Below are 18,335 nucleotides of genomic sequence, written 5' to 3'. Positions count from 1 at the left end.
AGGCAGGAGAGCATCACATGGAATAGAAGGAGAGAGATGGGAATGTCTGAGAGGAGCTTGAGGGCGTGTATACACAAACAGGAGGGGGTGTAGAAAGGGCAGGAATAATTCCCACAAAGTAGTGACGGAAGTTCAAAGGATGCTCGCTTGTAAATGGAAGTGCAGTTGGGAAAAGGCTTAGCCACACATGGTAATAGTGAGCAGTGAAATCTGTTTTACAGCAAAGAGAAACAACCCTAAGGAGAAAGGGACAGGGAGGCGGAATTTGTTTACAATGTATTTACCAAGGATACGTTCACATGAAGTAAACAAACAAGCAAAACTCGCGCTGTTTTAGTTGTATTATTATTAATAATAGGACTCCATAAAATTCTCCGCTAACTGCACCTCATTTGTCGTGGTTTGTCCTGTTTTGTACTAAAGAGGCAAAGCTAAGGGGACCAAAATAAAGTCAAAACACGTCTCTGTGCCTAATTCAAGAACCGCTCTACCAATCCAATCAAAGCTCCTCTACAAGCTTACATTCCTTCCAAATTCACTGATTTCTGGCGCGTTTTCTGTGATTGTGAATCCCTGTGTTGGTGCACCTCAACATCTACAGCCTTTGACATAGTGGAAAACACCATCTTCAACAGTGTCCCTTGACATCATCATGTACAAACACAGGGTCACCGTCCGCAGTACACGGAAACACCCAATACTCTTAACCCCTCCACTGCCACTAACATGCTCCAACATTCGAATAGTCTTAACTTCCTGCAGCTACATACTGGCAAGGGTACAGCCGTTTTCATTATACCACCCTTCCCCCATCTCAAATGCTATGATTCCATCCACTTCCCCAGCCACTGATCTAGACTGTTCGCAACTTTAGTGTCCCATTCAATCCCATTGCCATTCCCTTCATCACAAAGGCCACATGCTTCCATGTCTGTGACATCATTCACCCATCCTCATTTGCAGCTGAAATCTTCATCCAGATCTTTGCAACCTCTGGATCTGACTAGCCTCATGTTCCTCTGGTCAATCTCCCATCCTGCCCCAGTTCTGGAATCTTGTGCATCCATTTTGTTTTTGGAGCTGCCATCATTCAGATGAAATGTTAAACCAAGGCCTTGTCCTCTCTTTCTCTCAAATGTAATTCAAAGACCCTGTGACATGATTCAATGAGGAGCAGAGGAACTCTCCTTGGCGTCCTAGCCAATATAGTTCCTCAGGGTAGTGTCCTCAGCCCCACCATCTTCAGCTGCTTCATCAATGAGTCCCATTCCGTCATAAGGTCAAAAGTGGGCATGATTGCACAATGTTCAGCACCATTCGTGACTCCTCAGATACTGAAGCAGTCCATGTCCAAATGCAGCAAGGCCTGGACAATATCCAGGCTTGGGCTGACAAGTGGCAAGTAACATTTGCGCCACACAAGTGCCAGGCAATGATCATCTCCAACAAGAGAGAATCTAACCATCGCTCCTTGACGTATAATAGCATCACCATTGCTGAATCCCCCACTATCAACATCCTGGGGTCACCATTGACCAGAAACTGAACTGGACCTGCCATATAAATAGAGTGGCTACAAGAGCAGGTCAGAGGCTAGGAATCCGGCAGCAAGTAACTCACCTCCTGACTCCCCAAAGCCTGTCCACCATCTACAAGGCGCAAGTCAGGAGTGTGATGGAATGCTCTCCACTTGCCTGGATGAGTGCAGCTTCCACAACACTCAGAAGCTGGACACTATCCAGGATAAAGCAGCCCGCTTGATTGGCATCCCATCCACAAACATTCCTTCCCTCCACCACCAACACACAGTGGCAGCTGTGTGTACCATCTACAAAATGTGGAACTGCAAGTACGGCAGGAACTCACCTAGTCTCCTTAGACAGCAGCTTCCACACTCACGACTACTACCATCTCAAAGGACAAGGGCAACAAACATATGGGAACATCATCACCTGGAATTTCCCCACCAATTTATTCACCATCTTGACTTGGAAATATGTTGCCATTCCTTCACTGTGACTGGGTCAAAATCCTGGAACTCCCTAACAGCACTGTGGGTGTACCTACATCACATGGACAGCAGTGGTTCAAGAAGGTAGCTCACCACCACCTTGTCAAAGGCATTTACTGATGGGCAATAAAGGCTGGTCCAGGTAGTGACTCTCACATCCCATGAATCAATAATAAAAAAAAATCTTCCTCACACATCACTAAGCAGATCATCTGGCCATTATCACTTTGCTGTTTTTAGGTAACTGCAGTCTGACATTTTTTTTTTACATTGTAACAGTGACTACATTACAGTGACTTAATTGTTTGTGAAATACTTTGGGATGACCTGAGGTAATGAAAGGTGCTATATACATTCAGTTTTGGGCTTTATGAATAGAGGATTAGAGTCTGAAAGCCAGGAAGTTATGCTAAACCAAATGAAATCCCAATTTGACCCCAGACGGAGTATTGCGCCAAATTCTGGGCATCACACTTTAGGAGGCTTGTAAAGTCTTTGGACAGCATGCAAAGAGATTTACTAGAATAACTCTAGTGATGAGGGATTGCAGATAATTAGACAGACTAGAGAAGCTGGAGATGCTTTCCTTAGAGCAGAGAAGGCTAAGAAGAGATTTGTTAGAGACGTTTTAAATCATGGAAGTGCTCAGAATGAGTAAATCAAGAAAAAGAACACTTCCAGTGGCTGAAGAGTCAACAACCAGGGGGCACAGATTTCAGGTGATTGATATAATGCTAGAGGTGATATGAGGAAAAGTTTTTATACACAACGTGCGGTTGTGATTTGGAATAAGATGCTGGATACAGATTCAGTAGTGTTCTTCAAATGGGAATTGGATGAACAATTGAAGCAGAAAAATTGCAGGCCAATGAGGGAAGAATGGGTGAGTGGTACTAACTGGATTGCTTTTCAAAAGAGCTGGTGAAGACTCAATGTGTCAAAAGGTCATCTTCTGTGCTGTACTATTCTATAAGTCCTTTGCACATGTAACCTAGCTCATATCTATGATATATTTCTAAGGTTTATAATGAAAGGTCCAAGGAATACTCTGGTACAAAATTTCAACACTCGGAGTCCAGATGTAATATTCAAGTGGTTCCTTTATTACGCATGCAGGAGTAAACACTTGGGCACTCCAGGCACTTCTCCACTGAGGTTTCAAATGAGCAGAGTTTATATATCTTTTACTATTAGTTACAACTTAATGGTATTCGTTAGACAAAGGCCACAGCACAATGACCAGCAACCCCCCTCCCCCCATCCCCCACCCGGTGGGCTGATAATTGTGTTCCTGTACAGTAATTGCAGTGCAGAGACTGGGCAATGTCTTTTTTGAAGATAGCTATCAGATGGTGCGAAATGGCCTTCCCCATCTCTTGATTGAGTATCCAATGTCCCCACCCATGTGTATCCCATTTCTTAATTGCAAATTTACAACTGAGCCCTTTGTACAAGTTTTTAGCTTTCAAGTAAGGCTGCAACTGTTTGTGTATGCTTTGATGCCTTAGCTGCTGGTCCTGACTAGTACTTTAAAATAAATCCAAATTTTCTGCATCTTCAGTCCCCCCTTTTGGGTGTGTAACCATTAGGTTAAGCTAGCCAATTAATCTGTGTCCGATGATCTTCCTAATATCCGAGACTCTTGTCTTTCCGGTGGTGTGTGGCCACCAAGATGGGAGGCTGGGACACTACTACGTTAATATTGTGTCCTCTCCCAGCAGTCATTGTTGCTCTTTTAACATTATTTTTACCCTATGTCTAAGGGCTTTCTTCTTACAGGTGCGACATGCTGCAATTCCCCACGCCAAAGCTAACACTAGCTGCACAGCGACGAGTATATGAGAGATTATTCTTATCCAGGGGTGTATAATCCACATTCAGCCCCAGTCCCACACTTGCTCCCACCATGTCGGATCTCTCAGTTGTTCTTCCGTATCATTGATTAGCCTTTTAAACACCGTCTGTAACACGTAATACTGTTTCATCACCTTTTGTAAGTCACCTTTAATCTTTGTCAAACTTTTGGGAAGGTGGGGAATTTGGGCCTGCTTAGGTTCCTCATTCTGTTCCAGGGGATTATGCAGTGTGTCAGAGGTGTTGACTGAGACCTGACCCCTTTGTTGGACATACACCATTCGCGTGTGTCTGATAGTAACTGGGAGTGGGGTTTAAAGCAGAAGTTGGGGATGGTGATGTTGCAATGTAGGCTCCCATACATGTATGACTGCTCAGTAGTTGTCACACAGTATTCCCCCTTTCCCTTGTATCCTGAGCGGGTATGATGGTTTTCTCTGTGGGTAATTTCTAAGATACAACCCTCCGTTCGGTTGTACCCACATTTGTCCAGCCCCCTCAGTTCTGACTGGATGGGGGAAAATTGTGAGGCTACCTTTCCTCTTGCACCTATTCAATGATACCCCATGTATGCCCTCATTCTTGTGTATGGCATGCATGTCTATGGGGTAGTACCATTGGGAGTCATTCTCTTGGATTAACCCAATGTTGGTACAGAGGGTATGGGCCCATGTCTGCTGTGACTGAGGGGAATGCCTATACCATGCCTATCACGTTCATCTGGTTTGTGATGCACTTCTGAATCACTGGATACACCTTGGTCATTCCTTTCAATGTACAGGCATCAATGATGCCTGGGTTCTTGGCCATCCCCCACAACCGGGTACTGTTGATCCAGCCCGGTGCCTCCCCACTTTGGATCTGGTCTAGATTGTGTCTTAATTGCCTGATCATCCACTGGCCATAAGCATGGCACAGCTGGCTTTTTTGGGTGCTGTCCTCTTGTCTTTCCTCCCTTTCTATTAATTGATTGGTGGTTTTAGCATGGGTCTCTATAACGTGTAAGCTTTCCAATAGAGATGCCACACTCTTGCCCCCTAGTGCTGCTGCTGTTTCACCACCCTTCACTGCTCTTATGAGCAGCTGCCTCATGATCCCTTTAAGATTCATGACCTTGGAGTTGATTCCTTGAATGTCGAGAGCGTTTACCTGTGTTCACTCCTGTCGGTACATTGTTAACTAATCCTCTCTTCTGGCAGTGGAAAGCAGCATGCCCCCTGAACCTATCGGTGCCAGTGGCGTCGGCGGCCTGCTTAATCACAGCCTTACTCAGTAATTTGTACAATTTTCATAGGGGCGCTTGCTTACTGCAATACTCAGGCAGCTGTATACCTGCCAGGTTCACAATTACCGGTACAATTTCATGTTTAACGTTATCATACAATAGTTCACTGTCTGCATACAGTACCAGTCCATTCTGTGGCCCAGGGGTCATGTCTGGGCAAGATAGTCTCTGTGGTGTCGTTGTGTCCTGTGATAGCAGGGTGATGTCAGTCCAGGTGTCCGCCGTTGTAGTCAACTCTGCGTGTTTGGGCCTCAAGATCCAATGCCAGGTATCTGTCATTCCCCAGTCGTCCTCCCTGGGACAGTGACCCCAGTTGTTGCTGTCCCGGGGTGTGAAGGTAAATTGCGAAAAATCTCTTACACATTGTATCTAGATCTGTGCCCCCTTCACACATGTCCAGGGTCCGTCCGAACCATCGCTGATCTGGAAGCATATTGGGCCCTCATTTTTCCATCGGAGTTCCATTCCCATATGCGAGCTCTGCCCTAGGCTCTCTCCATTGCTCATTCCAATGGATAAATGCATAAGTCCGGTGCCACACTTGAAGAGCATTGACCTTTCCATTGTGACCTCCTTTCATGCAATATCCGTCGCTGACGTTCTTTTACTATAAGCCTATACCGGTTGCTGCTTCACGGTTTATGATTTGTATGCTGGTGGCTGTGATAGCCAGGGCCCTGGTAATGATCATCGACACCCAGCTTTTTTTCATCTTGGTGTGAAGGTTACCCGGTTATTGTTATTTCTGTAATGAAGCATGCTGCCGGTGATCAGCAGGGATTAGGTCATATATAAGAGGCAGCTTTTTCCTTTTCACCCTTCCTTGTGCACAGCCCACGGTGACCCTCCCCGTATTTGAGGATTCCCTCTTTGTCTTTTGGATGGCCAGTCCTCCAGATTGGGAATGAATCCTAAACCACTTGGCTAACACAGTATGGACTGCTCATTGCCCGTTTTCCCCCCACTGCCCAGTCATTCAGTCTTTCTTACTCACATCATACCTTTTCGTTTGCGACCTTTTCCCTTCATATCGACACAGGCACATGAATCGCTGGTCGAAATAATTTTGTATGGTCCAGTCCATTTAGGGGCAAAGCCTGGTTGGCTAGGGGTGATTTAAACAAATACCATGTCTCCCGACCTCAGCCAGTGGTGACGGGGCCCCCCTTTTGTCCTCTCTGCTAAATCCCTGATAGTCTGTTGGTCCTTCACTTCATTTTGTAATTCCTTTGCTTAATCCAATTGCTTAATATAGTTTTTAATTTTATTTCTGATGGGTCCCATATCCTCGCTTCTGGTGGCTATGTCCACTGGCAAGCGCATAGCCCTACTGGTCATCAACTCATAAGGGGTTACCCCAGTTGTCCTGTTAGGGGTAGCCCTCAGTCGCATCAATATGGATGGGGGCATATCCACCCATCCCCTACCAGTTGCTGTGATTGCCTTTCCAATAGCGTTTTTTAATGTGCGGTTCATACGTTCTACCATTCCTGAGCTTTGTGGATGGTAAGGTACATGGAATTTGTTTTACCCCTAGCAGCTCACACGTCCTTTTCATAATACTGCCCATAAAATGCGTTCCTTGAACCGAATCTATCTGTAAAGGGATTCCCCACCTTGGTACTACTTCAAAAGTGAGGATCTTTGCGACAGTAGTGGCACTGCAGTCCCTGATGGGGAAAACCTCCACCCATCTAGTGAACTGGTTGATTATGACCAGGCAGTATTTCTTTCCCCTGCTGTTGGGAAGGAGTCCCATAAAATCTATCTGTAGGTTTTCCCATGGGCCCTTGGGGTGCGGCTGGTATGATAGCCTTACTTTGATCAGTTTGCCAGGGTTATGCTGGGCGCAAATGATGCATCTCTGACAATACTTGGCTACATCCCTGCCAATGCTAGTCCACCACCAGTTCTGAAGCAGTGTACTGAGCATACTGCCCCATCCGCTGTGGTCAGTTTCAACAGGGTATATTGTGTACAATTCATGACCATTGCTAACAACCCTTTCCTCCAAATTCTGTCTTTTCCCATGGTGGCCCCTGCCCTTCTCCATTTTTCCTTCTCCTTAGGATCTGTATCTGCCTGTAATTTCTGCACATTCATCTCCTCTGGGCTATATGCAACCACCCGGACTAAGTGCGGTTCCTCTTCCTCGGCTGCCTCTTTGGCCGCTGCATCTGCCAGCATATTACCCCTTTGTTGCTGGTATTCCACCTTCCTATGCGCCTGTATTTTAATAACTGCCGCCTCTGGGGGCGCCCGAGCTGCTTCCACTAACTCTTGTACTACATTCTCGTGCCTTATGTGTCCCCCCTCCTGAGGTAATGAGTCCCCTCCTATTCCAGGCTACCATGTAGTTGTGGACTACCCCGAATGCATACCGGCTGTCAGTATACACGTTCACCTTCTTGTCTTTAGCCGCTTTGAGGGCCTCCCTAAGGGCAATCAGTTCAGCTACCTGAGCTGACAGGACCCCTCCTAATCCCCCTTTTAGGATAGCCTCTTCATTCTGGTCTACGACTGCCCACCCAGTCCGAAATTGCCCGTTTTTGTATCTTCTACATCCACATAGAGGATCAAATCCGGGTCCTCAAGTGGTTCATCTGAGATGCCCCCCTCCACCTCTTGGTCTAATCTCATCTGACACTGGTGCGGTTCCCCTTCAGATATCATTCCATCTGCTGGATTAACTTTAGTGTCCTTTATGATCTGTACTGCCTTATCTTTTGGTAGTAACACAGCTTCCCAAGCTGCCCGTCTGGAGTCTGACATTGCTTTCAGTTTCCCAGTGTTTAACAACTCCACTAAAGTATGCTGGGTGTGCAGTATTATTTGTCCAGACATGGTGACAGGTTCACCAGACTGCCCACGCAGCACAGTCTAGCGCTGCCACGCACCTGGCCAGTCCCTTCACTACAAGGGACTGCTGTGTGGAATAATAAGCTACGGGTCTCATACTTTCTCCTCGTTGTGTCACTGCTGCATTGTAAAAACCCCCATCTATACTGCTGTAAACTTGGAACAGTCAGGACATGTTGGGTAGCTTGAGGGCCGGTGCTGACATGAGACCAGCCTTCAACTCTGTATATGCTGTCTCTTGCTCTGGTCCCCATTCGATCTTTTCTGCCCGGGCTTTCCTCCCTTTACTAAGCTCTGTCTTGGACCGGCCGTTGCTGCAAACTGGGGTAGGAAGTTGCGGCTGTAGTTGAACAGCCCCATGACCTTTCGGACCCCCCTTACTGTGGTGGGGCGAGGCATGTCCGGGATGGCCATTTTCCTGTCCTGTGGTAGGATCTTGTTTCCCTGACTGATCTCATGTCCTAAGTACCTAACCAGTGTTTGCCCTACTTGTGCCTTTTTGGGATTTATCTTGAATCCAGTATTTTTCAGTGTCCTTAAACTACCAAGAGGGCTCTGATGTGGCCCCTTTCTGATTCTGACGCTATTAGGATATCATCTACATACTGTAAGATTGTACTGTTGGAAGACTCCACGTCGCACTGACTCAGCTTCTCACTCCTGACCCGATGGAAGATGTTTGGGCTGTTGTGGAATCCCTGTGGGAACCTCACCCACGTATACCATCTCCCTCCCACTGTGAAAGCGAATTTATCTTGGGATTCCTGGTCCAGTGGTATCAACCAAAATCTATTGGCTACATCTAAAACTGTAAATATTTTATGTTCGGGTTTTTACAATTAAAGCACACCTCGGGTTTGGGGATAGCTGTCGTGGTGGCCACTGTTTCAGTGGGGTCTGTAACCTCCACTGCCGACACCTTTATCCTAGTTTTCCCTGTGTGGTTATCCACCCCGGTGGCCCATCTTTCTAGCTCATCATATGTGTTCTTGTCTGCTAGCCCGGTGTTTAGGATTGCCTGGTGGGCCAGGCTAAGGCCATCCTTGTACAATTGCATAAACTGTACATTGTCTCGGTTCGGTGCAGCACCTACACCCCCATAGTTACAACATGCCTCAAAATTCTGATTGCCGTATTCATGGGCACCCTCGCCCTTTTCTTGTTTTACTCCAGTCACTATATTCCAATTAACTGGGGCTTGCCCTAAGACTTGTGCTATTTCTGCTCAAAAGGCTCAGAAATCGGCTTGCTGCTGCACCTGATTTGCCTGGTTGTCTGGGCACCAGGGGCACATACTCTATCTCAATTGGGGCCACGGGATATGGGGGTACTGATTCCCAACCCACTTCCCATTGTTCCTCATATCCTGCTGCCTGTTCCACCAGCCCGTTCCAACCTACATGATCTGCGTATTGTGGAGCTGCGGGTAGCTGTGTTAATGCTGGCGAAACTGACATGAGATTTTTTGGCTGTACTAGCTCTTCATTTTGGGATTTGTTGGCCAACATTCTGTTTACTTTCTTACTTAATTCTACGTGTTGTCTTAACATTAGGATCCATGCTTTATCATCTTTGTTTTCTTTTTAAATTATCCCATTTTCTCTGATCAGTGGGTGAGTCAAATGAATTCCAATTGTTCTTTATCATTTTGCCTATCAATTTCTTATTTTGTCAGCTAAATGCTGTGTCAGGGATCCCTCTGGTCCCTATTCGAGTTTGTCACTACTGGCCTTATCTGGGTAAGACGGTCAGGGTATAATTGTTGTCAGCGGTACAGTTCTTACCTGGGTCCTTTCTGACCGACTCGTTACTTGCGACTAGTACCGGATGTAATTATAACAATCTATGATACAAGTGTTTCTACCCCACCCTTACCACCCCTTGAACTATTGCCTGGAGCCTAGGTTTAGGATACGCGGGGCACCTGACACTTCCTGGGTCGGGGCGGAGTCGGATTTAGTATGAATAAAAATGTACTCACACTGTGACTCATCCCAGTTCCCATTCAGTGTCCTGCGTCCTTTGTACCCTGCTCGCAGCACCAATTGAAAGATCCAAGGAAATCTTTGGTACAAAATTTCAACACTCGGAGTCCAGATGCAATATTCAAGTGGTTCCTTTATTACGCAAAACAAAAACAGAATTACCTGGAAAAACTCAGCAGGTCTGGCAGCATCGGCGGAGAAGAAAAGAGTTGACGTTTCGAGTCCTCATGACCCTTCGACAGAACTCAGTTCTGTCGAAGGGTCATGAGGACTCGAAACGTCAACTCTTTTCTTCTCCGTCAATGCTGCCAGACCTGCTGAGTTTTTCCAGGTAATTCTGTTCTTGTTTTGGATTTCCAGCATCCGCAGTTTTTTGTTTTTATCCTTTAGTACGCATGCGGGAAGCAAATGCTGAGCACTCCAGGTGCTTCTCCACCGAGATTTCAAATGAGCAGAGTTTATATATCAAAACAAAAATAGAAATACCTGGAAAAACTCAGCAGGTCTGGCAGCATCTGCAGAGAGGAACACAGTTAACGTTTCGAGTCTGTATGACTCTTCAACATTTACTTAGTTCTGTTGAAGAGTCATACGGACTCGAAACGTTAACTGTGTTCCTCTCCGCAGATGCTGCCAGACCTGCTGAGTTTTTCCAGGTATTTTTATTTTTGTTTTTCCTTTGTACAAGTTTTTAGCTTTCAAGTAAGGCTGCGACTGTTTGTGTATGCTTTGGTGCCTTAGCTGCTGGTCCTGGCTAGTACTTTAAAATAAATCCAATTTTTCTGCATCTTCAATAAGATATTCAATTTAGTTTGCCATAAGGTCAAGAATTGAGATTACATCTGGCATTTAGGTTATGTACTGAGGTTGATAATTTAGTTAGGCTTTGAGATTACAATTGGAATTTAGGTTTAGGTGGTGAGATTATAAATAGCACTTTAATTATGTATTGAAGTTAAAATCAGCATTTGAAACAGTGGCTATTAATCAGCAGAGTATAAATCATTACAGATTTGAAGACAAGAGTGCAGTATCTCAACTGTAACTGGGTTCTCTTGGTTACAGTACAGTAACCAAGATTGCCATAGTTTAGCAAGGCTACATTTACAGTTTGCACTCAATGTGACAACTTTATACCAGGTGGCCCTTCCAGAAGGCTGACTTTACAGTTCCGCCTGCAAGCTTCCTCTTGGTACTTTGTGGTGAGCTTTCCATATCCAAAGAATATTGAATCAGTTTTGGTACTTCAATTGTTGCCCTGGCTGTGGTCAGTTAACTCAGCATGGAACAGAATCTGTTTTGTTTTGGTTTGTAAGATAATACAATTTAGACAATGCTACAGGCCAGGCACAGAAGTCAGAGTGTAATCTTTTTTTAAAAGATAAACCTATTGTAACTGCATTCAGTAATCATACAGTCTACATGATAAACTGACTCTAAATGTAATATTTAAGCTCTTATTAAAATTGATTCTGGTTTCAAGCTAATATTGGACCACATCTTGTAGGGGTAATAAATAGAAAAGCTTGATGCCACTGAACTGTTTTAATTTATAACTTTATAATGGTACCTCAAAATAAATCTTAACTGGGTACAATCTGTGCACAGGGCTCAGCCTTTTTAAACACAGGTGTAGCTATTCCACTGATGTACAAACATTACGCAGTAGATTTATATAAACAGTTGATTACATAAGTGCAGTGCACACAATCTTTTAAAGAACTGCAAAATACAATGTGTAAAAGATGACCAACATTTCACTATTGTACATTGTTACAATAGCATAATTTTGGCCAATGAAGTCACAAAATTCAGCATCATAAAGGTGTTTACATATTCTGATTTTGAATAATTTTACCATATCAAGTGGACATGAATAAAGTAAAACCTAATCATTTGAGCAGAAATAAATGAGATTGTTCTGAATCTCATTTCTCAATTAAAGCATTGGGTACTCAACCACACCTGTAACAACTTACATTAGATCATAAGAAACAGAATCAGAAGTAAGTCATTCGTCCCCTTGAGCCTGCTCCATCATTCAATAGGGTCATGGCTGCTTTGATTGTGGCTTTAACTCCACTTTCCTGCCTGTCCCACCACCCCCCCCCATAACCCATGACTCCCTTGTGAATCCAAAAATTTGTCTAACTGAGCCTTGAGTATATTCAATGACCCAGCCGCCACTGACCTCTGCGGAAGAGAATTCCAAACACTAATGGCCCCCGAGAAAAGAAATTCATTCTCATCTCCATCTTAAATGTGAAATCCCTTATTTTGAAATCGTGCCCCCTAATTCTAAATTCCCCCACAAAAGGAAACATTCTCTCAGCATTTACTGTTGAACCCCTCAGAATTTTGTACTGTACTTTTCAATAGGATCACCTCTCATTCTTCTAAACTGTAATGAGTATAGGCCCAAACTGCTCAACCTGACTTGCATTTAAATACTGTCCTTAACATAGCAATGTGCTTTGCAGTGAAAGAGTGGGAAAGAGGAATAGGTAAGTAAATGGATGTCGAGACATGGATGAGGGCATTAGGAGCAGTGACTGAAAGCTTGGATTTTAAAAAGGATTTGAAAGTTATAAAGAGCAGAGGCAGAGGGTTTCAGGGAAGGCTATCCAATAAAATAGTAAGACGGTGATGAAAAGCTGCCAATACTGGTCTGGCAAACGGATGAGGGGATGGAGAAAAACCCAGAGTTGGAAGAGATAAGATAGGGGAAGGCAATAGCAGGATTTAAAGATGAAGGTAAGAATTTTGAACTTAATGTACCACAGAACTGGAAGCCAATGTAGTTCAGTAAAGAAAACTGATGGATGAGCATTTTGGACCAGTTGGAAATTAGGGTGGATGAAGTCATAAGGCCAGTGAGGAAGACATAAGAGAATATGACAATAAGAGCAACACAAGTCCCTAATCATAAAAATTAAGTCTGGGAGAGTTGGCGATCATATTTTGAAAATGTGCTATGTACTACAAATTGTTTTGTTTGAATATTATTTATATCTTGTTACTTTTGCAAATACGCTGTCTGCATGGTTGCTGCTTATTGTTCAGCCTGAAGCAGGTGAAATGAATTCTATTTCTTCAGCTTTGCCTTCTAACATTTTCAAATAACAAAATAATTACTGAAACTAATCTATTTCCAACACTCAAAACTTTAAAAAAATTATAGCTGTTTCTTCTCAAATGATTGGATTTTGCTTTAAACATATGGTATTAAGTGGATATGAGCATTTCTTGATATATAATACAAGATTTAATTATTGCATGGCAATATCTTTGTAAAATCTTCCTTAATTACCAGACAGTGCGCATCCTGGCTTATAATAGAAAATATCAATTAGAAGTGTACATACTTAAATGAACTTTATGCAAAAGTGCGTATATACTTAAAAAGATGTCAGATACTTTCTGAAAGTGCATTTGGAATGAAAAATATAAGAAAGATAATGTTAGTCTTTTTTCATAAGATCTGGAAAAAAATCCTTTTAGGTACTGGTTGTCCTCGGATCACCAACCATCTTTTTCTTGCTTCTTTAAGTTCGAGTGAAGCGGAAATTGACTGCAGAGCAGCAGTGTCCTATACTCTGACACAGAGGAGAAATGAACTTGTCCATAATAGTTTTCCAGATGAATTTAAAAGAGGGCAGCATCATCATAAAGGACTTCACAATGGGCATAAGAAACCTGAAGTTAAGACATGGACTCAGTTATTCACAATCATCTTACAGATTCATAATGATATAAGTCAACATATGGAAAACTCAACATTTCAATCTGTGCATTATCAATCCATTGAGAGCTGCAACAACATCCTACCTTAAATCAATTCCCTACTGTCACTGGTATATGCCTGGAACAGATTGATTATGTGTGTACTCATATGATAACGAATAATCCCATAAAATGAATTTGTTTAACATCCACAGTAATAAGCTCATTTGAACTCTGGACATCTACCTGTTGCTTTCCCCTCCCTCTTTAATCACTGTAAAAGGGACTTCTCCTACCTCATCATACCAATTCTGATGAGGAATTCCACCCGAAACATTAAACTTCCTCTTTCAGAAGCTAACTGTCCTGTGTAGCTTCAGTATTTTCTCATTTCAATTTTCCACACTTTTCCATTTTGTAACATTCAAATGTCCTATCAAATTGAAAATATCCTAATAGCCAAATATAATGTTTTATTCTATTTTAATGTTTTAAATATTAAGAACGTGAGTATATTTTAATTATCTTTAAAAGTTAGAAAGATTTGGAATCAACATACAATAATTCATTAATACAACATTGATTTTACATTACATTTGTTGCCAAAATATACAGTCCTTTCCCTAGAATTTCCTGCGTATTTGCAGCCAGTAACAAGTGCTTTCTGGCTATCAAATACATGGCCTAAAGGATCAATGAACTATGGGCTTAAATGAGTTATGAGCACAATAAAAATATGGCCAAATCTCTGATCTTTTATGCTGTTTAATAATCCCTCCACCCAAGCACATCTCTTCCCATTAAACAGGCCACATCCCCAAGTAATAAAGCCTTAAATGTGAATTCTCTGCAACTGTGCTTGCTCAGAGGTTCTCCGAAAATTACAATCAAATTTTCAGGTATTGCAGCAAATGAAACCATGTTTATGATATTTTCTGTTACAACGTTTTCAGCATATTTTCCACCCTCATTAAGACCCTCTGTATCTTCTGTCTGTTTTAATGCATTTTTATGGAATAAGCATAAGTCACGTTAAAAGTTTAAAGATTTCCCTGAATTCAGGTACTTAATCATTTGTGATTAATGACACAAAATTTACAATGTGGAAACAGATAGTTCAGCCCAAATGGCCTGTGCTGATGTTTATGCTCCACTCGCGCCTCCTCCTACCATACTTTGTCTAACCCTAACAGCATACCCTTCTATTCATTTCTCCCTCGTATGTTTATCTAGCTTCTCCTTAAAAGCATCTATGCTGTTCAACTCAACTACTCCATGTAACAGCAAGTTCCAATCTCTGGGTAAAGAAGTTTCTCCTGAATTCCTTTTGGATTGATGAGTGACTATCCTATACTTGAGAAAAAGTTTTCTCTCTCTTTTTGCTCAGCCTTTTTGGTTCTCTCTGTCATCTTCTGTTGCTTTCTTTCTAGATTTCCTCTTCTGATTCTATCTTCCTTCACTAACAGTAAGTGGCCTCTAATTTTGCTCAGAAATATATGAACATAGGGTCAGGCATAGGCCCTTTGAGCCTGTTCTGCTATTCAATTAGATCATATCTGATTTGCATCTCAACTCCATCTACCTGCCAATCTGCATGAATGACGGTTGAATAATGAAAACAAGTTTCAATTCAGAAATATTAGTCCAGAAGTTGCTGCCAAAATAATTTGATTTAATAGTGTTGCTGTTATCAAGTATTAAATGTGGTGAGGAAGAAATACTTTACTTCTTGCCTCATGGAAATGACTTCTCTCTCTCAGCTACCCTTTAAGTGTCATGAATTTGCTGCATTTGCACATTAAATGATCATTAACCTCACCACAAGAAGTTAGGGCGCAAGTACTTTTTCTCCCCGCCAAAATGAGATTTATATTGCTATAATATCTCTGCAACCTGGAAAAGGAACAATTTAAACTGCAGAGTCTCGATCTTACAGGTAGTAAATTGTTGAGGCAGTCTTGTGGCACAATGAGGTGTGTCCTAAAGTGAGGAGCATAATGTCTGAAGCTCAGGCTTTGAACCCCATTCCAACAAAGGAAAATATGTTCATAATGTGGCCATACAGGTTGTACGTCAGCTTGTAAATCCTTTCAACATATTCCTCTGGGGAGGCGGTGGCACAGTGGTATTGTCACAGACTGGTAATCCAGAGACCCATGGTAATGCTCCCACCACAGCAGATGGTGAAATTTTAATTCAATTAAAAACCTGAAATTAAAAGCCTGATGATGACCATGAAACCATTGCTGATTGTCGTAAAAACCCATCTTGTTCATTAATGCCCTTTAGGGAAGGAAATCTGTTATCCTTACATGTGACTCCAGCTCCATAGCAATGTGGTTGACTCTTAAATGCCTCCGAACGAGGGCAATTAGGGATGGGCAATAAATGCTGGCCCAGCACATCCCTTGAATGAATAAAACAATATGGTAAGAGCAGCAGAGATTGCTGGTCAGCCATGTGATTGAAAGAAAATTGGAGCCTCTACCATCACTATCCACTGCTCTGGACTACAAAAATCCCATTTTTCCTTCCTGTATTTTATTCCTTGCTTTCTCTTAATTTAGTCTTTCTCTCTCCCTATATTTCACTTGACTACAATTCTTCCTGTGTAGTTCTTAATTCTTTTTCAATCCTTCACCCTCACTGGTTAAGGAGATAGACTGATGGTTATGTTGTTCATTTAGTTGCCAGTTATCTGGTCACACTTCCAGCAACTTACAGGAGAAAACAGTTTTGGGCTGAAGGATGAGGGGAGAAGTCAAACTAACTAAGCACACCATGAGATGCTCCACTCTAACAAATAGCTCAAAGCTTCCTTAGGCTCCGATTGTTTATTCTGATTTACACTCATTTTTATATGTAGGCTATTAGATTGACAGGGAATTTTGAGGTTGGGGGAATGGGTGTGGGAATGGCACCCATGCAGGAAGCTCAAGACTATGCAAAGCTGAATGTTTAGTTTGTGTTGGCAAACTGAGCCTTTTATTAGCAGGGAAGACATTCCCATATTAGCATAATAAGACTTCATCTCTAAGATGAAATAAATGTTACCTTATCCATTACAAATAATTTATAACTGGCTATCAATTGGAGCAGGCAAGCTGCAAAACCAAACACTGCTCCCTGGATTTAGGGAAGAGGCACGCTTACCAAATGTGGATATAACTTAAGACGGCAAAGAAAATGCCAATGATGAAGGCCAGGGGAATGGCGAGGATCAGAGTGAGCACTTTGTACAGCAAAAATTTACTGAACTCAAACGAGACGTGGCTGCAAATCCAGATTCCGTCGAAACTTTGCGTACCAGCAGGTTCTGCAAGCACATCTTCGAAAGAGACCTGGAGGGAGGGAGGGAGAGACAGAGTGTAGAGTACATCGGTCAGCACAGGCACCATGTCAGCACGCCTTTTAAAGCATCGAATAAGCTGAGCGACTTCACCAGAATAGCTAAGTTGATGATCTTGTACAAATTCAACTTTTTAATCTTTTCTACTTCGTGACTGATGCGCCTCTGCACAATACGAAAAGAGGGTCTGGGTGACACTAATCTTTCTTGCACACAGTAGAACACAAACTACTTGCCTCTCGTCCTTCAGAGTCTAGGGTCGTATCTGTTTGAACTCAACCCCACCGCTGGTCACAATCACATTATTTGGGGGGGGGGGGGGGGGGGGGGCAATTACAATAAATGTGTACCTGCCGCCTCCCACAAGCTGCTATTCGACCAGGTGAGGAGCACACGGTTTAAGGTCGGTCGGGGTAGAGAACTGGCAGTTCCCGGGTCCGAGCTCTCACCTTGACATGAGTGTTTATTCCGTGAGGGTCTCGCTTGTGATGCTCTTTCTCTTCTGGCGGCGTTTCTTCTCGGTGAGAAAGCAATCTGCTCGATTTTAAAAATTCCTCATCTTCAAACTTCACCCCGCTCTCCATTGTACCCGTTTCCTTTCCCATTTCTCTCTCTCCACCACCCCCTCCTCTTCTGATTCAATTTCCTTTCCCTGGTTCAGACTCTCCCTGCAGTCTATCCCGATCCAGCAGCTCCTCGGCGAATGTGGGTCAGAGCCACGCCCTTGGGGCGCTGTCAGCTGCAAACAAGCCGAGCCTCATGGCCTGCAGCAACAGGCAGTCAGCTACCCCCGCCAAACACAGATGCCCATACACACACCGTCCCTTCACTGGCACCTCGGAGAGGTCTGGCTGGCCGGAGGGACAGTAACGGGGTGTGCAAATTCACCGGCAAAACGGGCACGCTTCATCTTTTAGTGTCTGCCTGTTTCTACTAATAGCTAATTAAATTCTGGAGCTTTAGTCAGCCGATTGTGAAGTTAGCGTGGACAGATGAAAACAAATCGTTTCCCACTGGATATGCATTCCTTCTGCCTTCCCAGATCCTAATGCAGCTCACTTTAAAGCAAGTGCAAACTCTTACACTTTTTTCTTGGGGGTGGGATGCGGTGTAAACTACAAATGACATTGATACTTCACTGGTGCTATTTTCAAAATTATTTTTTTTTGTTATTCATTCGTGAGTGGTGGGCGTCACTGGTATGGCTGGCATTTGTTGCCCTTGAGGAGGTGGAGGTCAGCTGCGGTCTTGAACCATTGCAGTCTTTTA

At 43.3% G+C, this 18,335-nt stretch overlaps 1 protein-coding gene across 1 annotated transcript; it reads right to left on the bottom strand.

Moving 5' to 3' along the window:
* Nucleotides 1-11,524: 11,524 nt before the first annotated feature.
* LOC121293419 (caveolin-2-like) lies at nt 11,525-18,011 on the bottom strand. Its single transcript, XM_041216497.1, has 3 exons — nt 17,516-18,011; nt 16,871-17,058; nt 11,525-13,690 (listed from the first exon to the last, which is right to left on the bottom strand). Exons 1-3 carry the CDS (start codon nt 17,669-17,671, stop codon nt 13,540-13,542), a joined length of 495 nt encoding a protein of 164 aa, XP_041072431.1. The 5' UTR covers nt 17,672-18,011; the 3' UTR covers nt 11,525-13,539.
* Between the last annotated feature and the right edge of the window lie 324 nt (nt 18,012-18,335).

Source organism: Carcharodon carcharias, chromosome 21, assembly GCF_017639515.1.
Source record: "Carcharodon carcharias isolate sCarCar2 chromosome 21, sCarCar2.pri, whole genome shotgun sequence".
In the NCBI taxonomy this organism is placed as follows: domain Eukaryota; kingdom Metazoa; phylum Chordata; class Chondrichthyes; order Lamniformes; family Lamnidae; genus Carcharodon; species Carcharodon carcharias.
This window is presented reverse-complemented; position numbering and strand designations above follow the sequence as displayed.